The sequence below is a fragment of the Ixodes scapularis genome, unplaced genomic scaffold (assembly GCF_016920785.2).
Source record: "Ixodes scapularis isolate PalLabHiFi unplaced genomic scaffold, ASM1692078v2 PGA_scaffold1__304_contigs__length_218370807, whole genome shotgun sequence".
Taxonomy (NCBI): Eukaryota; Metazoa; Arthropoda; class Arachnida; order Ixodida; family Ixodidae; genus Ixodes; species Ixodes scapularis.
This window is the reverse complement of record NW_024609846.1, coordinates 74,428,382-74,452,321: the sequence shown is the minus strand read 5'-3', so window position 1 is coordinate 74,452,321 and position 23,940 is coordinate 74,428,382. Positions and strand designations below refer to the sequence as shown.

At 44.5% G+C, this 23,940-nt stretch overlaps 1 protein-coding gene across 1 annotated transcript in view; it reads right to left on the bottom strand.

Moving 5' to 3' along the window:
* LOC121835952 overlaps positions 1-23,940 on the bottom strand; it is a 93,628-nt gene that overhangs the window by 38,396 nt on the left and 31,292 nt on the right. The window contains exons 2-6 of the mRNA XM_042290533.1: positions 21,698-21,768; positions 16,272-16,352; positions 12,766-12,838; positions 10,508-10,563; positions 7,660-7,746 (exon numbers count right to left, since the gene is read on the bottom strand). Coding sequence (XP_042146467.1) covers positions 7,660-7,746; positions 10,508-10,563; positions 12,766-12,838; positions 16,272-16,352; positions 21,698-21,768 — 368 coding nt within the window. The remainder of the gene's footprint in view (positions 1-7,659; positions 7,747-10,507; positions 10,564-12,765; positions 12,839-16,271; positions 16,353-21,697; positions 21,769-23,940) is intronic.

Sequence of the window (23,940 nt, the reverse complement as noted above, 5' to 3'; positions counted from 1 at the left end):
AACGATCCTTTTCTCCGAACCGAAGAAAGTCTTGGGTCTTGGAACTTTTTCGTCAGGGGTAAAATCGTCCTGAAAGCAGCAATTGTTAAAAAAAAAAAAAAAAAAAATTGCGTCAGCGTTAAATTTAGATTTCTATTTTTGCATTCGCTTTTTCACATACCATAGGTGATGAAAGAACTTCTGGCCAATCGAGACCGGAGGATGTTGTTGGGTTGTCTCCGCAGAAGGCCCCTTTTACCTCCTCCAGGTTTCCCAGCATGGTGACGATCGTGTTATGAAACCGAAGTCGTGCATCCACCTTTAGCTGAATGAAAGACCATATTGTTTTCCTTTAGATACAGAGAGTGGGAATTAGAATGAAGGTAATGAAGCGCTTTCACCTGTTATCAAGCAGGCGATAGGAAACAAATGCGAAAATAAAGTGCAAACAGTTCAAAGATTCGGAACCCAATCTGTATACGATGAAATAGCGAGTGACATTATCTTATGACGCAACTTCTGCTACTATTAATTTTTGGTACGAGAATAGACTGCAGTTTTAATTAATTTACGAGAATCAATCGTTTCTGTATTACCAAGACAAAACGAAAACGCATTTAGTAGTAGATGAACTTTTGAAGCCCCATGTGCTTTGGAAAGCATGGATTGCATTTGCGGCTCGAAGCTGCAGAAGTGATCTAGTGCATGTTTTAGAAAGCAATATAATCAAATAAAAAATTACATTTCTGTAAATATTTCGCCGCAAGCCATTCATTTTCTTTTTTTAGAAGCAGTGCATATGCCAACAGAACGTAAATAGAGCCTACCTACATACCAGAATACAAAACGGTAATAATTACCGAGTTCGTTGTGAACCGTGTGCGGGTGGCCGCAGTAGGCTCACCACTCAGGGTGGTGCGTTCCACCGTGCAAAGGGTCCCGGTAGAGCTCTTTACACGAGCAATCCGAGCGGAACCCCTGCCTGATTCCCTTCATGTCAACGTTCGTTGCCATTGCCTCACTCTGAAAACAAGATTGTTAATAACGGTCAGTCATTTAACGCCCACAGTCAACCTAGCCCTAAAGCGCATAAAAAAGAAAAAAAAAAGAAAACTTCTGTTTATATATTTTTCGCGGGTGTACGACACAGAAAAAAAAACATTCAGCCAGCTACAGAAAACAAAGAGCATAATAAACATCATAAATATAAACATCATAAATAAAATCTCCAAAAACAAAAACATGGTCGGCGCCAAAAAAAAAAAAAAAGCCGGTAGTTGTTCCGGCACGACCGTCAAAATATAACGAACAAAACAGTACGCCAAAGAAATACAAAAAAAAAAAAGTACTCTTTGGCCGCCGCTACACCCTTCCCCCCTTTCCGCAGACGCCGACGCAACGCGAACACGCGAAGAAAAAAAAACCTTTATTGCTTCTTTTTGTTTTGTGCTCGTCCAATCCCCCTGCCCTTTTCACAAACATACACACACATTGTGGGTTTTTGCTCGCCGCCCACTTGAGAAAAAAATGTTCATAATCACTGCAACGCTAACGATGTCTACAACATAACGTTGCAGTGTAAATTGCTGTAAGGAATTGTGAAGGCAGACAAACGCAAAATCGCCAACATTGTTTATGTCAATCAACGCTCTCGGGCGGTCAACCTCAAGCATTTAGAGTGCACACCGAGAAAGAATTCGGCGAGCCAAGCTTACAAACACTGACTGCCCCAGCTAGGGTGCCTTTATGTTGGCTTTGCCTTAGGGAGGGTGATGCCATCCTTTGTAGTACTCGATGCCGACAGTGTACGCTCACGGATAAAATACCAGGATATTGCCGGTAATAAAATGCCGGCGTAGCACTGTCAAAGTTAGCAGCTCGAGCTGGGAAAAGAACGATCGCGCGTTCCAAATTGAAAAGTAGACAAAAGCGTCGGACAGAAAATGGTCTGATATCACCAGCTTAAGACAGACGCGTACACATTGGGACACCCTAACCCGCTAAAAGTGTTTTGTGCGAAAGACAGCCCTGCGGCTCACGGCAGGGCAAACGATTAGCGACGCTTTGTCCTAGCTGAACGAGCAGATCCAGGAAGCGACCGCGTCCGCGGACTACAGCTGAACACTCTCACTCTACATGCAAAGCTCGTGCATCTCACAGCCAGCGTGAAAATATTGATGGCTCGTTATTCCCACCCGCAATGCACCCAAAACAAAAGCGTCAATATGACAGGATTACTCACCCGAAGGAAGTCAAACGAGCAGCATGACGCTTGCGACTCTCCGGCAACGACCGTTTCCAGCTCTCCGTGAATTGGCGCGAAGCCTTAGCACCGTCCGAACTCTTTGCCGTGGATTAGTGCGCCTGCCCCCCTCCTCCTGACCGAACTACATTGGTCCAGTTAAGAGGGACCAGTCCCCTCTTAATATGAAGGGACACGCGTGAATCTTTTTGTCTGTCTTTCCCGTTCAGAGGGACTAACGAAACGGTTTCCTTGGTCTCTCTTAATATGTTGGTGTCCCTCTAGATGTTGCTATTTTATTTTTCAATTTCCCTCTTAAAAAGGGCTGTCCCCCTGAAAGCATTGTTGTCCCCTCTAAAATCAGAGGGACAGCGTTTTTTATGAGAGACCGGTTTTAGAGTGTATACTCGTCCATCTAACCTACTCACTAAGCCTGGCGGTTCAACGACAGAGCCGTAGAGTGCCCGGTCGTAGATTTCCAGCGCAAGTATCTGGTAACACAGTGAATCAAAGGGCCATTTGTCGGGGAACTTGGACGTCAGCGCGCAGCTTTTGCAGCGCCGACGACCCGAAACATACTTGCTCGCTCGGGAGAAGTTGTTTCGGCATTTCGCCACAGCGCGGCACCAGTCAAGTGGCTCTCCTCTCATCCGTTGTCTGCTGCTCCACCTTTTTCATTTTGCGGCCACTTCTCGCGGCGATCTGCCAGGCTTTGTCAGTATATAGGAGGCTATTACGATACGCGAGAAATCATGATTGCGCTTGAAGACAGGGACATAGGAAGAACAGACACCACAGAGAGCTAACAATCGGCACTTGCCCAACAATCAGCACTTGTCAAGCTATTATGATGCCCATTCCCAAAGGACATGCACCCGCAAGCGCACGTAGGTGGGCCACTCGCGCGCGTCCGCTATCTCCGCAAACGCTACCACCACGACCCGGACGCACTGTACACGGACACGGCGTCCTGCAACTCTCGCTCAGGCTGTCGCTTCGTCGCAGTGTGTGACTCGGACGGCTGCAACGGAACCGCAATTTCACTGCGTGGCTCCCCCACCTGCGCGGAGGTGAGGGAGCCGCGATAGCACTGGCGATATCGACCACACACGACAAACCCAAACTTTGATCCTGACACGACCACGCTCACCATCCTGACCGACTCACAGCCGCGTGCAGAGCCCTGGCTGGAAGTCTGCTTTCCCCCTGGAGCAAGAAAAATTTCTCCCTATTAGACCAGAGCAAACGACAGCTGGTCCGCATTGTGTGGAACCATGGCCATTCTTCGCTTCCAGGCAACGAGGCGTCAGACGCGTTAGCCCCAGACGCGACTCTTCGGGCATTGCCTCGGGAGGGACGGCATGACGGGCCTCTTTACGACTGAGCGAGGGACTGGACTTGTGACCCACCTAATCCCGCCATAAATACGTACACCAAGGTCACGGAGTATTAACACATATTGTTCAGAACGTACCCCCTGTTATATGTGTCGCAGTGCTCGTGCCTTGACGTGCAGCGTGCGCGCGAGACTATCGCGTGAAGTGCTTGACTGACTGACTACCCGAGCGACAGCATGCAGCCGTGTTCCAACCGGGCTGATTTCTGTAACCCGTTTTTCTTGTAAATACACCACATTTATTGGCGACGAGGATGGGATTCCCCGCACAATTCTGAAGCAATCTGGCCCAGTGTCGTTCCAGGTTCGAGTCACGACTGCTCGGGGCACATATATCTGGCACCGTCACCAAGACCAGATGCTACATCATCATGAAAACTCGATGCAAGGCACATTGGATGGATTGCTGCCCGACCTGAGGAATCCAGAGAACTGCGTCGACGAGCCTGTGATCATTGAGTTTGCAACCACCCCACAGAAGGCAACCGACAATCCCGCTGTGCAACAGCGCTACCCCGCAAGACATCGTCGTCCTCCGGACAGATATGACGCATAAGTTTTCGGCATTGTGTGCAGTGTGCTTTTTCCTTTGGTTTCATCAATTACGCCGGGGTAATAATATATGTGTCGCAGTGCTCGTGCCTTGACGTGCAGCGTGCGCGCGAGACTATCAAGTGAAGTGCTTGACTGACTGACTATACACAAGCGACAGCATGCAGCCGTGTTCCAACCGGGCTGATTTCTGTAACCCGTTTTTTCTTGTAAATACCACCACACCCCTCTCCCCACAAATCCCTTACCAGACAAGACGCGACTGGCTGGAGGAAAGTCCACTCTCATTTCCTAACTTCCTCCCCCTCCACCACTTCTTCCCCAACAGATTCCGGTGCGAATGCCCGGGCCTGTCACTCCCCCGAACCCACTCTTTACCATTTCACCTGGGCCTACCCACACCGGTCAGATTGGGGATCTGACCCATTCCTAATTCATCTCAATCCTCTTGAGATGCCGCAATGCTCGCCTCACAGCCCGATCCGCAGCTCGCGCTGCTCGATCAAGCTAGGTGGGTGGCTCAAGCCTGCGGGGACCTGGACTAGGGGACCCGACCACGAGGCTTAACCACACACAGACCCTATCTCAATAAAGTTTTTCCAACCATGAAAGACGCACTTCTACACGTAGTGCTGTCGTGCACCGCGCGACGGCGCCGCACGGTACCGGTGCAATCAGCGTCATGAACATGTCCTAAGTGGCATGCATTTTATTTTTTGCTCAGCACCTTTACTTAAAAGGAATACGAAAACGAAATGACGTCAGCGCAAGCTCTCCGCCCCTCGCTATAAAGTCGTGCAGCGAGAAGCACAATCCGTATCGAGCTCGTGACGTCAATAGTTCATGCACGGTCAAATGTACTGTGGTTTCGAGCCTTGCTGCTTAATGGCCTCAACGCGTGGCAATCTCGCTTAGTAGTAATCAGAGCCGTATATATAAGGAGTATTCACTGGACGCCATATTTGTGGGTGCCGTTTAGAGCGCATGCTCAGAACGAACTCACATTAAGAGGTTGCTAAGACCGGCAATCTTGATGGTGTGGAATGCACGTTGCAAAAGAACTCTGGAAGCCCGCCATCAGCACGCGCTCAGCAGTCGCGCACACGGATATGGCCGCCAATGAATACTCCGTATAGAGAGTTTGGCCATTCGTTGGGAAGTATAGGAGACAAATGAGGAGGCGCCATTGGCCGAAAGCGGGCTGGGCCTGTTCCAGGGCGTCTTCACAAAGTCGAATTTGGCCAACCAGAAGCCGGAAATAATACCCTGGTGGTGGTCGCGAGAAACAAACTTGATAAGTGCGTCGGAGTAACTCTCGGTGACTAAAAATATAGTGCACGTGATGTTTCAATCGTGGTCATCCAAAATCACGGTGTAAGAGTGTGACTAGCGAAACGACCGACATAATCCGTACACCAAGCGCCGAGGGACGGGAATCTGCTGTCCGAGCGGTCACACTCTTTCCGAGCAAAACAGAGTTGAGCGGCGCATTCGTTTCTTACATCTTTCTGCATGATCATGATCGAAACATCACGTGCACCCTATTTTCAATCATAAAGGGTTACTACACTTCACTCTTACGCGCGTATTAAAACCATATACTAACATGCACCTTTGACCACAACAGTTTCTCGCTACCACCGCTAGGGCACTCTTTTAGGCTTCTGCTGGGTCAAGGGAGCATGTCAAGCCGACTTTCTGCGTCTGGTGCACTCCTTGGCTTTCCCCGCGCCTCCCATTGACCAAACTTTTTGTATACACGGCTCTCGTGGCAATAAACGAGGGCGAGAGCTCGAGGTCGTTGCCTTGAAGCGTTATTCCGCAAAACGAGCGCTCGCGCTAGAAACGCATGTCTCAAAGCCAGGAGCACGGGCTAGCTCGCGCTTGTAGCTTTAGCTGTAATCTCAGCTTATCGCTGAATGCAGTATAAGCCCGTTAGCGTCCTCGGCCATGTCACATTCAGGACTAAGTAACTGCACGAGCGAGCCATACTGCTGCGAACTGGCGCTGCTTAAGCAGCGCCAGTTCGCAGCACAAATGCCGCGACGTCATGAGCTCCCCAGAATTCTGGGGAGCTCATGACGTCGCGGCATTTCATCGGAGCTTCACAGATAGCCTCCAGACGCAATTTTGAAATATTTTCATTCGTTTTAAGATTAGTTTCTTGAATTCCCTGGCTCCAGCCCAGAAGCAGTAGTCTAGGCCAGTGTTTCCGAGCTGCCGGCCCAACATAAACCACATCTAAAGAAAGAAAGAAATGGAAAACATTTCGTTTCCGTACCTTTTTAAAGCCACCATACGAGCGCTCTCGCTTCTCCTCCTTTCCTCCAGTTTCTCGGCGCACAATAGACCGATCTCACCAAGCGTTTAGCGCATGCGTGACGCCGCCATAACTTTAGTTCACAGGAGTACGGTGTAACAGGAGGCAGACGGCAGTGCACGAGAGAGTTTGTGATGTCTCGTGCTCCTCACGCGCGGATCTCGAGCGAGGTTGTCGCACATGCAGAAAGACTAGTTCCCTCGATGCATTGCGGCAGCGGCGGCGTAGTCAAACCAGCTGGTGAGATCGGTCTATTAGTGACGAGGTTAAAATGGAAGGGAAGCACTTCAGTTGTCCCGCCGTCAGCGCGAGCTTTTTACTCTCGAGCTCCCGCGTGCAGCCAAGCATGGCGGAGGGCACGGAGCGTACGCTGGAGCCCGGGCGTTCAAAAGAAATGTGTTGCGTTCTCATTTTGTCAGTGACCAAAAACCATGAACCACTTGAAAATATGCCGGAAACAAAGCAGCTTAACATACCTGTGTGATAAGATATTATTTATAATTTATAACGGGACGCCTGAATTTAAGAAACGAAAGTATTTTTAGAGCAACTTCCCCCTTTAAGATGTTATTTGTAACACGAACCAGATGTTCCACGCGTGAGAGTGTAACATTCAAACATGGAATTCCAAAGAAAGTTTGAGACTAACACTCTACCACTGTGCTGGACCGGAGACTTGTCAAGCGATAACTATTACGTGCCGTTCTCGTCTCCTTATTCCGCGACCCAGACAGGTTGCGCGGGGAGGCGTTCACTAGAGGTGCCACAGTCTTCATAATGCTTTGCAGAGCGAAGGGGCGGGCTGAAGAGGAGATAACAAAACAGAAGCGGCGACGGGCTGAGTATGACGGTTTGTGCTGAATGAAGCTATATGAACATTTTATGCTTAGTCATCCGCCATAGCGTTCGTCGGGACTTATTCATCGGAATATAGTCTTCATACAGAACAACCAGTGCCTTTACATATAGACGAAGCGTATAACGAAGCAGCGCAGAGAGACAGGTTTATTTTTTTTTAAGCGTAGATCCCATTAAAACTGGCTCAGAACTCAACCTGTGTCCGCTACTGGACGCGTGTTACAAAAGGATAATCGTAAACAATGTAAAAACTTAGCGGCCAGGCGAAACACCTTGATGTTTTACGTAGTTATGTTGAACCGAAGTACTCACCACACATTTCTGTCCGTTTGGTAGATTCGTATCGCTTACTTCATCCTCAGAACTAAAGCAAACTTGGCGGCACACCGTTGCTATTTCCTAGAAAATGTGGTAAAATGAAAATCAACGTATGATGCAGTGTAATTGTGAAGAAATAAAACAAAAATATACCACGTATTAACATTAAAGGCGAGCGCGTTGGTAAATATACTTAAACAACCGAAAATATTAAACAGATCCGTCCCGTTTTCGTGTTTATTATTTCCAATTGTTTAAATACCACGTATATTTATTTATATACTTACTCCTTTTATTCCGATCACATTTCTCGTGTTTTCTTTATAAAGTAATCGCCGAAAACAGGCATTACGTAAGTTCAAACAAGGCAAAATCTCACGCAGCAAGGTTCTAAGGTACCTAAGATTAAGTATCATGTATAATCGTGAACTCTATATTGTTCCTATACCTCAAGTTAAAAAAAAACTGCCTGTACTTTAATTTTTTCGGTGTCGGTATTTCCAGTTTAGGCATCATTTTGAGTGACGTGCAATTTTGACGAGTCATTTCCTAGAGATACTTTTATTATATGTTTAACAATTTTATGAAGGACTTTTTCTGCAGTAAAGGTTTTGAATGGTGAAATCTTATCAAGGTTCGGACGGTTCATAGCTTAAATGTTTAATGGCAGGAAATATGGAAAATGACGATGAAAATAAAAACGTTAACAATTCCCTGTAATGCCGGATTAGAGTGCGGCTCTTGAGGAAGAGGAGGGGAGGGAACGGCGAGGAGGGAATGGCCCTACCACTCCTCCGTACCCCTCTTCCTTCACCCCCCCTCCCCCTCCTCCATCCTCCTCTCATTCTCCTCATCCCCCTCCTCCCCCTCCCTCCCTCGTGACACTCGTGACGTCGCTCGTGAAGGTAGTGACCTTCACGTGACCTTCACTGTGAAGGTCGTTACTTTTGTCGTGACCTTCACGAGTGACCTTCGGGACGTTACTCGTGACATCACTCGTGACCCTAGTGACCCTGGCGACGTCACTCGTGACCGTCGTGATGTTGCACGTGACGTCACGTGTAGCGTCATTATAAGAAACGTCCCATAATGCAACGAGCGGTTACGCCAACGGCGACAGCGACACCGCTCAAGCCCGTAACGGGCGCCTAAGAGCTACGCTTTAAAATGCCGTCGTATGGCACCTGAGAATTGTCATGCGTGAAGAATTTAGGGATGATATGAGAGCCCTAATTGACGAAAAAAAACTTTAGGCCTTTCCACTCTGGTGAAGAAGGAAGACCAACGAAGCTGTACTATGGTGGGAATGAAGTAATGGCCGGCCGCAAGTCGGTAAGGCAGAGTGGAAAAGGTGGAAAGGTTGACGCAATCAGTGAGCGTCACTGATAGATGGCGGTAGCTATCCATAGTTTTGTGGCATCATTTATTTGCTGCCGGACAGGATACTGGGGAAACTAGCCCTTAACAGCTCCGCTGTAAAAAGCTTTTGGCTGTCATTAAAAAAAAAGATGATTTACAAAAGGGACCTTTCAGGTTGTTTATACCAGAGGCTGTCTGAATAGGTGCAAAACACTGTTTCACGAGGTCTAAGGATTTGAGATAAAATTAATAGTTTAATCAGAACCATATTTTGTCATTCGTGAAATTCGTATACTAAGAAAGATATCACAATGTGCCTTGCACTTTTTTTTTTGTTAAAAAATTATTTGGCGGGAAGACCCCACAATATTTGAGCTCTCGTTACTGATGGCCTCAGGATGACAGGGTGTAGGGAGTTCCGACCATCTTATAATTGTTCCGCAGCCAATTAGATTATTTCATTAGTTGATTAGAATGCCAACAAAAGAATCACGAAGACAAAGCCTGGTCATAAAAGAGGATGATCTGCGTTTGTTAAGATGTCATTAACTGTATAAACGCTTGCATCCCGCTCATAGCGTATGCTTCCAACATATCAGCTTGAAGCACCGGGAATTTTCTATTTTTGGTGTGTCAGTATAACTATACTGACACACCAAAACATCAGTATAACTATACTGATGTTGATGTTTCAAATAACGTTCCGGTATTTGAGGGAAGCGGGTTTGTCTTCGTCTATGAGGCCGCTAATAGAGATGAGCACTTGGGATGAACTACCTGAAGAAACTGCGATAATATTTCAGATTTATTTCTTTAAACAGGATAACGTTGGTTATTGTAAAACATCACCCCAACACGATAGGAGGTTGCCGCGGTGTTGGGTGACAATGTGAAAAGGCTGACGGTACTAAGCTCTGCTTTCCACGATACATTCGTCCACCGTATCTATTCGAGCTGTCTTCCTACATTGAATTCGTACCAACGAGCCCCATTTTCTATCCCACGAATGCGATATGTTTCATTCCTCCAATGCATATTGTATTCTGTGCACATTATTCTGCGACAACATCCGTTTGTTTCGCTTGATGCAATATTGGAAGTGGAAAGAAATTTGCTTGCGCGTAAATGAACATTAAACCATATTAACAGAGCCAAATATTAATTCATTTATTTCTTGACTTGGACGAAATCACAAACAAGTCAAGATACTGAGGTATCAGTATCTTGAACAGTTTCTGATATATATAACGCTTCCAGTGATTTACCCGTTCTGTGACTTATATAACACATCCTGGTATAACACATCCCGTGTAAAAATGCCTTAAAGTAAAATAATGCATAGCAAGAGTCGAGAGTATAGTTTCCACAAAATCTATAAAAATATGAGTCGCGTCAACGTAGCAAAATCGGTACCGGTGGGAGTGTTTACCAATGTAGCGTGCGTACGTGCAGTATCCAGCGTGTTAAAAGCCAGTCATCATACCTCGCCTTGGATATCCATTGTTCTGTAACCGGAGCACGCAGGATATTCTTGCTTGTCTTTCGTCGCGACGATATATGAAATTATAATTGGAAACGTTCCTTTGAACATGGTTTATAAAACTTTAAATGGGCTGTCTCGAATTTTTTTAACAACAGAGGAATGCGTGATTCCAAAAGGAAACTAGGGAAAACAGTTTTTTCTACGCCGTAAACCGAACGGAAAATTCGGCGGCTGCACATATCAAGCTTATGCTTTTACCAAATATACATTTAGGTGCAATATTGTACTGAGGAAATTTCAGGGCGTAGTTATCTTCCACTAAATTTGGTGTTGTGTTGCTGCGGTGCTTTGATTGAGATTCTTTCATGGAGGTCATACTCCGCTGATTGAACTGAGCTATTTTTTTAAAGCTGTCGTTTTTGAAGGTGAGATCAACAAACTTGCCAAACACTATGGCGTACGTGTTTAAGGGAGAGTGAGTTAGCGATGAGTTTAACTTGTGGCGACGACTTATTTTGTTGTCTGTAGCAGCTCGAGAAACGGCTCCACAAGTTGCATTTATTGCTAGTTCGGTTGTCTGAGAAAACAACCGCCTTTGACTTTCGCGAGGTTGTCTCATTCTTTAAAGAAGAGAACTACGCCTTGAAATTTCCCAATGTAAAATTCATCACCCAACAGCACATTCCGTGAAACTTCGACTCTCCCATGTGCAGGCGCCGATATTTGCTGTTCGTTTTACAACGTAGAAAACTCTCTGGCCACCCTATATAAAGCAACAAGATCAGCGAATAGATGAAGGAAAATGCCTGAAAATAAGTGTAGCACACTTTCTCGTTAAAAAAAATAGTTAGAGGGTTAAAATAATGAATAGAGAACATCTTATGTGTACGTAACAACATCGTTTTCAAAATCGAGTGCAAACGTGTTCGCGCAAGTTAAATCAATTCGCTAAAATTACGATTACCGATGTGAGAAACTGCATTTCAATTCATAATATTTACTAAATATCGTTCCTATACATATATATCTTATATAAAATCTAACAGATCAAAAGTGGGGCATACATATATCGCCGTCTTGTATTAACTTTGCATTCCACATAAATTGCTCGTTTGGGCTGTCCACGTACATGGCCAGTAAGTAAGCGGGCTGGCCCTATTAAACTTCGTGAACATCTTTGAATAATTCACAATATTTCCACGAGTTTGTTCAGAGACTTAAGCCTATCAAATACGTATTTCTAAATAATTAAGCTAATTAACTTCAGAACAAAGCTTAAAACTAGATAGAGATTTCCAAATTGGAAGTCCACACAACTTTTTTTACTTTAGGTGCGACCTGCAGGTGATGCTACATTCAGATGAAGTTAATAAAGCGGCTCCAAAAGTGCACAGTCGCGGCTCAGGTTGTCTTTGTGGGTTTGCTATAACCAACTAAACTAATCACGTTAAAAAAAAACAAAACAGCATCGCTGCGTTTTCACACTGCATGATTAGTTTAGGAGGTAATAGTGCTATACAGGGTGTCTTCTTTTTAAGTTTAACATATTAGCTTAGAAGAAGTCCTGATATCAACACTAATGCTGTTTTGTGAAGGTAAATTATACTGCCAAAAGGGACGAAATATAGAAGGTAATCGTTGCGATCAGTCGAATAAAATTTGTTAATTAAGTTTTTAATTTGTGAAAATTGACAGATGGTTCCAATTAGAAACTTTCTGAGCGTAATCAAATACCCCTAAATCAGTAATTTTTTTATAAATGCTTTCAGCGCGTGGGAAGCGTAGTAGTGCGCTAAATCTACCACCCGTGCAAAAGGTACGACGCTAGGGCTATGATAAGAGACGGAAAAATTGCGGGGGCGCCTTATCGCACCCGTAGCCTTGCTCCTGCTGAACGTGCGGGAAATTTAGAGTGCTAAGGCGCTTCTTACGCGCTCAGAAGTCTTTCTAAAAAATTTTAATTTAGTGTATTTTGATGACGCTCAGCAAGCTTCTAATTGGAACCATATCTCTATTTTCAATAATTAAAAAGTTCATTAACAAATTTTACTTCATTAAACAACTACTGATCGTTATGATTAGGCCCCTATACCCTGTCCCCCAGGCCGTACAACCCACCTTCACATGCCCCATATTGCAGCTTTCACAGCTTTTTTCTAACAAATATGTTAATCTTAAAAAAAACTGTTTGATGAGCAGCGAAGGATTGGTATTATTTATTTTTAATTTGTAAATAAATGGCACATCGAAGCACTCACCGGGAGATTCGCAACTTCCAGTCACACACTTTCCAGTAAACTTTACGTTTTCTTCTGTTCCAAATTCAGCAACCTTAGCAAATATTATGTAAAACAAGTGTGACAAGAATATAGGTTTAGGAAAAGGAAGGGAGTGTAATAGTGCACAGCATCATAAATATTAGGTTTTAAAAGCGTCTAACAAATATCTAAGCATGCAAATGAACTTGAGGAAATGAGATGAATTAGTTAATTCATTTAGAAGTCACCTTGCATTTATAATTGTTGAATAATTATATAGTACATATCTTATCGCTGTTTATTGCTTGGTGTTAAACGGGGAGGGAGAAGAGAAATCTTTATTCGAAGCGTCAGCCAATAGCCAGGCAATAGAAAGTCGTTCGTCCAGCGGAGCACAAAACACAATAGCCGCTTACCGAAAAAACAAATTATTAGCTGTTCCATCATAAACAACGCAACATGAAGACGTAAGCACCGCTTTACACGTAACGTGGTACATCTCCGTGTCTCCCCAGTTATTTCTCGTATCGGTTTACTCTAACTCGCGTAGATAGCAGCTGGTTTATTACTCAAGTTAAACACAAGAATGTTAACATTCAGTAGTCGGCGGTCAGTTTGCTGTGAAGGGCACCGCGTGGGGTATAAATGTTGAGGCTGTCTGTCTCAAGTCAGGGGGGAATAAGGAATAAAACCTGTTCATATCAAGACTAAAATAATTGTTAACGAATAATTGCATACACTCCATATGATTGCAGTAGTCCACACATTACAGAAAGAGCTGAAATCTGCAAGATCACGACAGGCTAACAAAAATAGGAAGATGTATTAAGCTTGAGAATCTCTAAAGCATGCATAATGCCCGACATCCTTGGAAGCAATGCGAGAGTCTGGAGGTTAACAGAATGTCTCGTTCTACTCAAACGTTATAAAATTAAAAAACAAAAAGATAGAAATTATTTTTGTGAAGTGCTGAAAATATTTGAAACTATTCTTATATTTGCCTATTCGGGCAGTTAAATAATTGTTCAACCGGCTCGGGGACCATATGCGACCGAAAATAACAGATGCTGCTTCAAACGTGGGTAGGTGGTTACAGAAAAGATGGAGGCGAGGCCTGTTGGAGCAATGTTTTTAGATCTATCAGTTGACAGGCTCCACGTAAAAGCGTCGTTCAAAAACGGTTATTTTCTGCTTCGCGCAGCTAGGCGAGCAGGCACAGGCGGATAGGTCTCCTAGTGCTAAAGCTCCCCTATAGAATAAGTGTCCGAAATCCTAGCCTCCAGCGATGAAAATGGAAAATAATAATCTAAAACGTAAATGCTCATCGAACTGCTGTGTAATTGACCAAGGTTTGCAAGTACTTGCAGCACTTCGCTTTGCGTGGTGTCTACTTGCCTGTTAATGTAACTTGTAATGTAAATGTATAACACGCGGCTCTGGCGTCAGCCGCTGGGGTGGCGCTGCTGTCTGCGCGGCGTGTGCGCACGCGCTTCACTTCTCGAGATTCTTTTTTGTAAGCTGTTTGTAAGCTGCATGTTGGTCTATAGACCTTTGGATCACTTATAAGCCTGGCGAAAAATGCTGAGTCACTAAGCTATGGAAGCATGCACAGCCGCTTATATGCCGCGCAGTGGACCTACAGCGCATGTCCAGAAGGCGTTCCACAGCCTAGCAGACAAAGATGGCAGCGCGCACAAGGCGATCTTTGCAAAGGTCCTATACACTCTCACTCTCATTTTTAATGATATAGCGTTAAGGAGCTCGTGTCGCAGAAACGCCGGCGTCGGTGTCGGCGGTATTGTGACGGGAAAATCCCGATTGGTCGATAGGGGCATGACGTCACAGCCGCATGACCTCGCGCGGAAATTTATAACAAACCAACGCTCCCGTGAAGCGTGACGTCACGCGTGGAATGAAAGTGCTAAAAACATTGCATGTAATGCAGATTAAAGGTCGCCACATGTCTAAAAAGATTTCACTTTATAAAGTAATTAATTTGTCTTAAAGAAATTTCTTGAAGTTTTTTTAGGGGGAATTTGAACTTCAGACCTGTCACCTGCGAGCCATACAAACACCATTTATATAAGCAGAAGGCCTCCGCACCGTCATCACTGTCAGATCGATGGAGGCCTGAGATTGGGCAAGAGTGCTGCATCAGTGTTCGGCCGGGGCTCGTGTTCAATCAGCGCGTCGTAGGTCGGACTCGGGTCCAACAGTCGAGTTTGCGCGATCCGACTTTGATGAAAATTTATGAAGGAAGAGGAGGCGATTCGGAGGCTGATTATTCTAGGTGGTGTTGGCCAGACAGGCTACGGACTAGGCTATGTCCGCCGCACTTCCTGCTCACTGGCAGGAAGAGCATGAGAAGCGGACGAGAAGGCGACGCGGACAGCCCGATTATGCTATCCCGTTTCACTCTTAAGGAAGCTTAAGCGTCCCCTGCGTTTTATTTTAAACAACTCAATAGTCAACAATTACGATATTTAATGACGAGGTAAATATTAAGATTTTAGAGTAAACCTTATCAAGCGATCGGGAGACCGACATAAGTTATTCCTTGCAGTACGACTCTTCCGATATGGTTCTCAAAATTTATTTTAAGAGCTAAATATCATGAACTGAATGCCGGGAAACATTTTTTATAATGTCGGTATTATGAACCTGTATCGTGCACTTGTTTTTCTTTATTCAAAACTTGAGTTTCGCATAAAGGTGTGGAACTTTGTTGGAGTAACTCGGTCCTTCATTCTAGATAAAGATCAGCGTCGTGTTGCGTGCCTTCGTTGCAACCGATGACAGTTTGGAAGGCGTCTTAAAAAAGAGTATTAGCTTTATTTTTTATGCTATAAGAGATCTGCGATAGCTGCAGACTACGTTGAAACTAATGCTAAAGCTACAGGGTGATGTGGTAGATACTGACTATGTTGAAGTACTGCTGCATTTCAGCGTAGTCCGCGGCAGAGCACAGTGGGAACACAGCCTTTTCTTTGTGTTAGGACGATGTTGCGTCTTCATTGACGTGCTTATACAGCTTCTCTTTTTCGCGATAACACCTATTTATATTTGCTTTCTTCTTTAGTAACATTTAAAAGAGGCTTGCTTGAACCTTCATATGGTCGAGAGCTCTTTGTGGGCATAATAAGCAGAACAAGAATTGGAGGATAAACATATTGTTCAAATAAGAAGGAACATATTTTGCTTTTCTGGATCATCGGAACATTTGATAAGACAAAAGATGGAACGGGACCGAAGTCGAAGTTACGTTATCTCTTCCCTTCATTGTTTTCGCGATATATGATGTCCTAAATTTGAAAACATTTGAATTGAAATGGGAGCCTTTATTTTTATGCACCTGCTTCAACCTATTTGTGGTAAATTTCCAGCCGGGTCTTGCATGTAAAACTATATTAGTCACTATTTATTTAATTTGTTCGAGATTTATTTTTCCCTTGTTGCATTGCAAGTGTATCATAGAAATCATAAATATGTAAAAAAGAAACACTCACGTTGCATAGTCTTTGGTCAGGAGCATATTCCCAATTGGAAGACCCCTCACAATCCATCAAACAATATTCGAGCACTGCGAACTGAACGAAAATACAATAATCAAAAAATGCCATTATTCTGTAGCGTGTGATTGAGTAATTTTACCGTCACGTGAAATCACAGAGCCTAGTCATGGTGCCATATGACGTTACGTTAGGAGATGTCATGATGCGTTAAATGATCTCATAACACGTTACATTGCGTGAGATTACACGAATTCAGTGTCCCGTAACGTTGCATAACGTCGCGTCACGTCGTGTTACATCCGACAACGTCACTTAACGTCAGATGACGGCTGTACTGACATGCCCTGTCATTGGCAATGCGAGTATAAGTTTTTGTTAGTAACTGTTGCCCAACTAGTAGTTGGAAAACAGTTACTCTGAGACATTAAACTATTTATGGGACTCCCCCTGTGAAGTTTTATTATAAAGCTGCACCGCGTTGCGTGAACTTAGCAGGCTTCCAAATACGGTAAAACGTGTCGAGGAGTGACCTTACATGACATGCAACGAACGACGACATGGCTTAGTGCTTTCAGAACAAAAGGTTCCTGGTAGTGTTGGGGCCGTGGGGAGATGATCTTATTATTGCACCAAAAGTGCCAAAACGCAACGGGAGCTGCCGCTTTTATGCGTTAGGGAGACAGTACGTACTCCCTGGTTAATGCTACAATCCCATTATTGAGCAGGAGAGCAAGCAGTCACGACTTAGCTAGTATTTCACTTCAGCTGTGGGAGCAGTAAACATAATGCTTAACAAAAATGAAGGTGAGTGTGCAGGCGAGGTGATTCTGACTAATCATAATGTAACATCTGATGCTGTTGCGTAAAATTGAGAAACTTTCAAGTCAAAGAAAAAGACAACAGTAGGAGAACAATTTATGATAAATTGCTCGCTCGTTTTTGGCGCGGCGTTGGGTGGAAGTGGCCGAATACTACGTCAGCGTTTGGACACGTGTTAAATTAATAAAGCACCAATTCAACCCGAGACCAGGCAGTCGAGTCCAACATGCGCCCCAGACTCAATCGAGACATATGAGACACTGATCGAGTTCACAAGCCCTCTGCTGGTCAAACAGGTGGCCGTGTATACCTACCAATCTGGACAAAGCTTCTCTTAGAGTTTAATAGGTATAGTTTTCGTAGACTGTTTTTACCGTCCCGCGAGACCCTCCGCAACCCGCTACGATACCCGGAACTCTAGAGTCAAGGACATCGGCGCACAGGCGCACTAAGAGCTTCTTCGTTGCGGAGGGCTTAGCGGAGAGAAAAACGCGGTCCACGAAACCTCTCTAATACCCTTTAGCACATAAAATCTGTCAGCGGCGATGGGCGGTTATAGCAGATTTAGATTAAGCTTTCTAACCACCATTCCATTTGGTCAGTACGCGTTATTAATCTGCATATTTGGGCCTTTGGAATATACAGCGTGTCCTCCCACATATTTAGTGTTTTTTGTTTTGGTTTATTCAGCGCGAAAAAATGAACTACGCATTGTCGAACGGCTATTTTCAGCTCAAATGTAGCGATAGTGGTCTGAACAATATGCCTAAGTTTCAGAAAGAAACATTTCTCAAAGTTACAAGTCAAAAGTTATAAGGGATTTTTCTTTTCATCGTAATGGGTGCACTATCGCTCGTATTCGCCGGTCTTCGGTAACTGACGCCATCAACTCCGTGCATTCGAGAGCTGCGTCAGCCGCCATCCTCCCATTGAGATTTTCGGAAAAACACGAACGGTTAATTTTAACACTTTGGCTTTTGGTTCGAAATGCTAGCGCTGCATTAGGGCGGAGAATGAGCGTTCGGCGATGCATAGTTCATTTTTTAGATAAAAACGACCACTGTAATTTTTTTTATTTACTTATCAGTCGCTTGGTTAATATTACGAAAGCCTATCTCGTCATTTTGTAAAAACATCTCGTTATATTTACGTATTATGACACGATACGAAGAAAGATTTACGGACAGAAATTGGCTCGCAGGTTTTTGTCTATAATATAGCACCACAAGTTAGAGCTCTGCCAAAAGCTCAAACACACACGGACGAGCATATACTAAACCTTGCATGGTCATCGCGTACGTATTTCGCTTTATTGATTTAGTAAATAAGAGCATACGAAGAAAATGATCACGAAAGCTGTGGCGTTGCGTCTGTACTGTTGCTTGATTTGCCTATCAGCTCTGTCAGGCTGTACTTTGACTTCAACTATACCGCCAGTTATATATCGGTTTCTATATCGGTTTCTCATAGTAGCGCGCTGAGATTTACTACAGAAATGCGACTAGCTGATTGAAGTATGGGGTCAAAATATAAACTAATGAACCTGGTTCGGGTAATCTATGGCACCATTACGCAGACGAAGCCATACGGGGCAGGCTACTTGTATAGGCCGCCGACAGATGGCGCCATATGAGGCACGAGACGATGCGGCGCCTCCAGCGACCATTTCTGTAGAAGAAATGGGGGCCCTGAGGGATTTGAACACCTTTTTTCGTATTTAGCCTATTTTAAAAATATATCTCACATTGCAAATTATATATCAGAGATACTCGCGGTGTGCAGAAGAAAGCGTAGTCAAAACTTTCGGGAGATCGCCTGGTAAGCACGGCGCCGGCGCGCCCCAGAGCCGTTTATTGGGAGAGTTTGGCCAATGGGTGGAGCAAAGGCTGCCACCAGCGCCGAATACTGCTCCCGCGTTTAGAGCGTAAACTAAAAGGGTGACACAGCGTCGACCAATCAGCAGGCCGCGACGTTACAATATTGCAAACGACGTTTAAAGCGTGAAATAGAAGCGTTCAATCTCGCCGTCTCGGTGACACTTTTCTGTGGGCTGGCTTGGTAGAACAGCGACTCAGCTGAGACTAGCTAAAAGAAAACAGTGCAAAGGCTGGAGCGCGCGAGCGTCTCGAGACGCGGATTGGGTCCCGCTCAGCTCGTCCGCTGGCTTCAGGAGTGCTTTTTTTCCCCCAGTTTCAGCTGAGACGCTGTTTCTAGCAAGTCGGCCCTGGGTTGGAGCCCACGTTCGTTCATTCTGCCGTTGAATATGGACGTGACGAAAACCTCACATGCGCCAAGTTTTCAGTCACCAAGAGTTATACCTTTTCGCTCTAGCGACGCTAAAACGGCTTGAGTTAGTTGTGTCACATATTTAGAGCTGACGACCACCGCTAGGGGCTATTTCGAGGCCTGTGGTTGGCCTCGAGATGCTTGCCTATTCAAACCAATGTATGGCCAAACTCTCCCGATAAACGGCTCTGGCGCGCCCTCGACGCTTCTAACATGAGAGTTACATGATGCGGTCGGCGCAGGTAAGTTATACAACCTGGAGGGACATATCATAGGCGGGTAATCGTAACGATAAGTTCGTTAATTAACAAAAATAATACTATATTACTTTTAATTATTGGTAACAAAGATATGGTTTAATGTAGAAACTGTCTTAAAGGTTGTGGAAAACCACGATATAAGTAAAATTTTTAAAGATTAGGGGTGTGTGGAAAGTTCCGTCACTCGTGCAGCAGGCGACTGCCAGCATGCGAAAACACGCCCGCGTGGGTATTCCGTCTCTTATCTACGTTTTTTGCACCACCAGCATGGCGCCCGTTTTAGATATACACATCTCTAGACTTTACACTCCGTTGGGCGTACCAAAAAACCCTGCTGGCTTATCACGCGACAGATCCAGCATAACTACACACTCCGTGCGACGCGACTGGCGCGCCGCATCGCGGCCGGTACCGAAGGTAGGCAGTGAGCACCCCAGAGAAAACGAAACCGAAACCACGGCGCGTACGTTGGTACGCGTTGAAGTCGGAGTGGTGCTGTTGCGCTGGGTTCACAGCATGAAGTGCTGCCTGTGTTGCGTCATTAAGTGCTTCAATAGTTATGCGTCGTATCTCGTGGTGACAAAGTTTCACAGTTTTTCACCTCGCCGATGTTTTGTGGGACAGCTACAACGATGGAGCCGTGCCGCACGACGCGAGAAATTTGGTGTCCCGATCATGTCTGCCACTGTGTCGGCACGGCTGACATATTCTACACTGCCGCTTTGCGCTCTGCGTTTGTTTTCGTACCAGTAACGCCTACATGTGTCAGCGCCGATGGGACGAACTGAAATGCCATCCCACACTCGCGTGTATGCAGTGCCAATTTCGTTGGAGGAATACCCTCCAAAGAAGTTTCGTCCCCATCGTACGTGTCGATAATATTTCCGGACAAATATGGCACGCAATCTGTACTTCATGAAGAAAGATTTGAACGGTAAAAAAAGTGACAAATATAAATCTAAAGAAAACAACCATGAAACTCGGCATCACTGGAGAATCGGCGTTTGAGTATGGAAGTTTATGTGGTGTGCTTTCTTCCTTGATCAGCCTCCTTTTGGATGTGGAAACACTGACACCCCGAGTTCTGTAGATAACATTTTTTTTTCTCGGCTTTAGAGCAACCTATCGCAAAGTGGTTCGAACTGGAAGTACCGTCCACTGGTCCCTTCTTACCTGTAAAGTGTGCACCTCCCACGATGAGTGGTATTTTCTGACGGCCTTTGACGGTCAAAGCCAGTTCCCATTTAGTTACGCCGCCCAAACTAAATTTCCACCTGGTTCCGCTATTCCAACTATTTTTGTTATAATAAGTGTTCTGCCAAGTGACGGTCATGTTAAAGTACCTGTGGGCCGAAAATCAGCACCTCGCACAACAGGTTATTACACAACAGCTGACCGCAAAAGCCCTTGGCGGCCAAACCGTCTGTAGGCCGACAACTTCGTTTTCTCGGCTTTGGAACCACCTTTCGTAAAGTTGTTTCAATTGGAAGTAAAGTCCACTAGACCCTTCCTACCTCTAAAGTCTCCACCTCCCGCGACCAGTAGTATTCTCTTGACAGCCTTTTCATGGTCAAAACCGGTTCCCATTGAGCTACACCGCCCAAACCAAATTTTCACCTGGTTTCCCTATGCCACCTTTTATTTTTGTATAATAAGTGCTGTGTCATGTTACCGTCAAGTCCAAGCACCTGTGTGCGAAAATCTGCACTTTGCACAGCCCGCTATAACACAACATTTTGGGTCCAATATTGGAATCTGCACTTTGTACAGCCTTACTTTTTCATTCGTTAGAAACAACTTTCACACCTGCTGTCTTAATGAAACTTGGCACACTTCGTGCAGGAACTTAGTGGACCTCTCACTCGCCTCCAATATCATCGTTCCAGCAGTCCTACGTTTACAGCGACGAGCGAAATAAATTTCCCACTCAAAGCAATTATGGCGGCGGCCGTCTTGCTTTTTCGGAAAATTGCTCCAACTCCTTTTTTGGCCGCAATATCCGTTCTGGGGATAATAAAATCTTACTCTGTAAAGACAAGGAATGGAACTACTCACATTGTCCGCGACCTTTAGCATAGTGGCATTGCAAGTTCCATTTATTGGCACTGTTGTTTTGAAATCATTGCCTGTAAAAAATATTAACCATAGAAGTTAACAAGATTCAAACAAGGTGAAAATTTATCTCAGCGTTGTAGCTAAATATTGCGAGATGTTGCGAATGAGTTCTGCGTTTTGAACATTTTTTTTTTCTAGTTTCATGGACGTTTCGAAAATGCGATTTGTTCGTAAGAACTTTCTTTTCATGAAGTTAGTGATTGCTGTAAACAGACAACTTTGGTCGGTCACATATATCATGCATTTCTATTAAAACGTTCATCTCGAGGCGTCCTGCTTCCTTTTCAGAATAAAATCTTTTTTATGAACGAAATAAATCCCGAAAAAAAAATTAATGTAGCTTTTTGGCACTTCGACGCTTCATTAAACGATGTTCTCTCTCATTTGGGCCTCTTTGTAACATCATTGTCTCCTAGTTCGTTTTTTTTTTTATTTTTTTGCTTTTCTTTTTTTAATCTTGAAAATTATTTTTGCTTGAAAAAAAATTATTAAGGTTTCCGTCGTTCAAAATCGTAATAAGTGAACATTTCATTTAATAAAACTTCGAACAATTAGCTGCAGACAGCGTCCACACCCATCGAAGCCTGTTCTTCTAAACAGAGGTGTATGATGAAATATGCAGCACAGCACTGTTTGGTGAGGTCGGGGTTAGTTCGAGGACGTGCAGCTGCGGGGCGCCAGCGGCGCTTGGTAGAGCTAGAAAGCCTGTATTACAGAGTTTCCAACAGGTTGTGCGGAATCACGCGGTCGCTACTCCTCGCCACGGGAGAACGCAGCGCATGCGCCCTTGAGACCAACCTCCGCCGAAGGCGTCCGTCATTAAATTGCAAACGCTTCTCATGGTTTGAGATAGATCAATCTGGGCTCAGTAGGTGGAGCGGACGCAAACATAGATTAAGGTTATAAAATGTTCAATTAGTTCTGTACTGCGCCTATCTCTCCCTGATCTTGGCGATTGTAACTCGCCAAAGATTTTTAGTCCCGGAGCAGAGACGCGTTGCGGTGACGATCACTTGTGCGTGCTGTCTGAGACAATCTTAGCTAATGCAGTCCTCAATACCTACCTGGAAAACGCTTTGGTATAAAGTTCCACTGGAACCAGAGATAGGTCCTATTATGTTTCCCCTTTCACGAATGGAAAAATAATAAGGCTCGGTGGAAGTATGGTCAAAGCGTAAAGCTAGCGTGATGATTGCATTTTATTTAATCTGGAGGATGGTGGGTGCGCTGTATTTACTTAATAATTAAGCGAAAGATAAACACAGTCTCAGAAAATTTGCTGACGGAAGTGTCTTCGCTCAATGCAGGCTGCGGTACTCAGGCTCGCCCATCGTTTCCCTGTCAAGTAACTACATCCATCCCCAGCTGCACTTCTGTTTTTTATACACTGTAGAAAAACATAATTTGGCACTTATCGCAGTCAAAATGCACTTGGGAGAAATCTTTATTCTTGGAAAAAATATCATAGATTCTTTTTCAGGAAAGTTGCATCATAACCGACATTCCGGGCTTCTCTTTTGTAACTTCGAGCTAAAGATTTCGAGAACACCTTCTCCAGGTCATACCCGTCCGCCATATAGAAGGTGTAGTCAGCGAACACAGGTTTGTGAGACAAAGCAGGAATTCTCCAGTTGTTTTATGTAGTCATCGGTACAATTACACATAAAAAATCTAAAGTTCGCCAGTACACAAACAGCGTTCTCGACAGCTTCCGGCAGTGGTTTCTGTCAGAACTCGCCTTTTGTTCAGATCACCTCAACCTACTTTTTTAAGGTGTATAGCATACGTACAACTTCACTTGACGGGTACAGAAGCTTTCCTCAGCATCAGGTTATTGCTTAAAAATTAACAAAAGCTTTAAAATTTATTTTTTAATGAATAAATAGGGAGATTTTTTGTGCAATAGGTCAATTTTGTACAAAAATTTACCACCTAATTTTTATCTGGATTAATTGAAAGTGAATCATATCTTCATAATTTATTTTCCCATCAAGCTCTCTGTACGGACAGTATAAGTCGAGTCCGTAAGAAATAACACATGCATTGTGCACGCCTTGAAAACATTAAAATTCCGAACGTACAAACCCGAAATAGGGAATGCGAACGTACTTCGTCACAAGTTATATGACTATTTTCTACAGCTCAATTCTGAGGCATTGAAATATTAAAAATAAGATAAGATT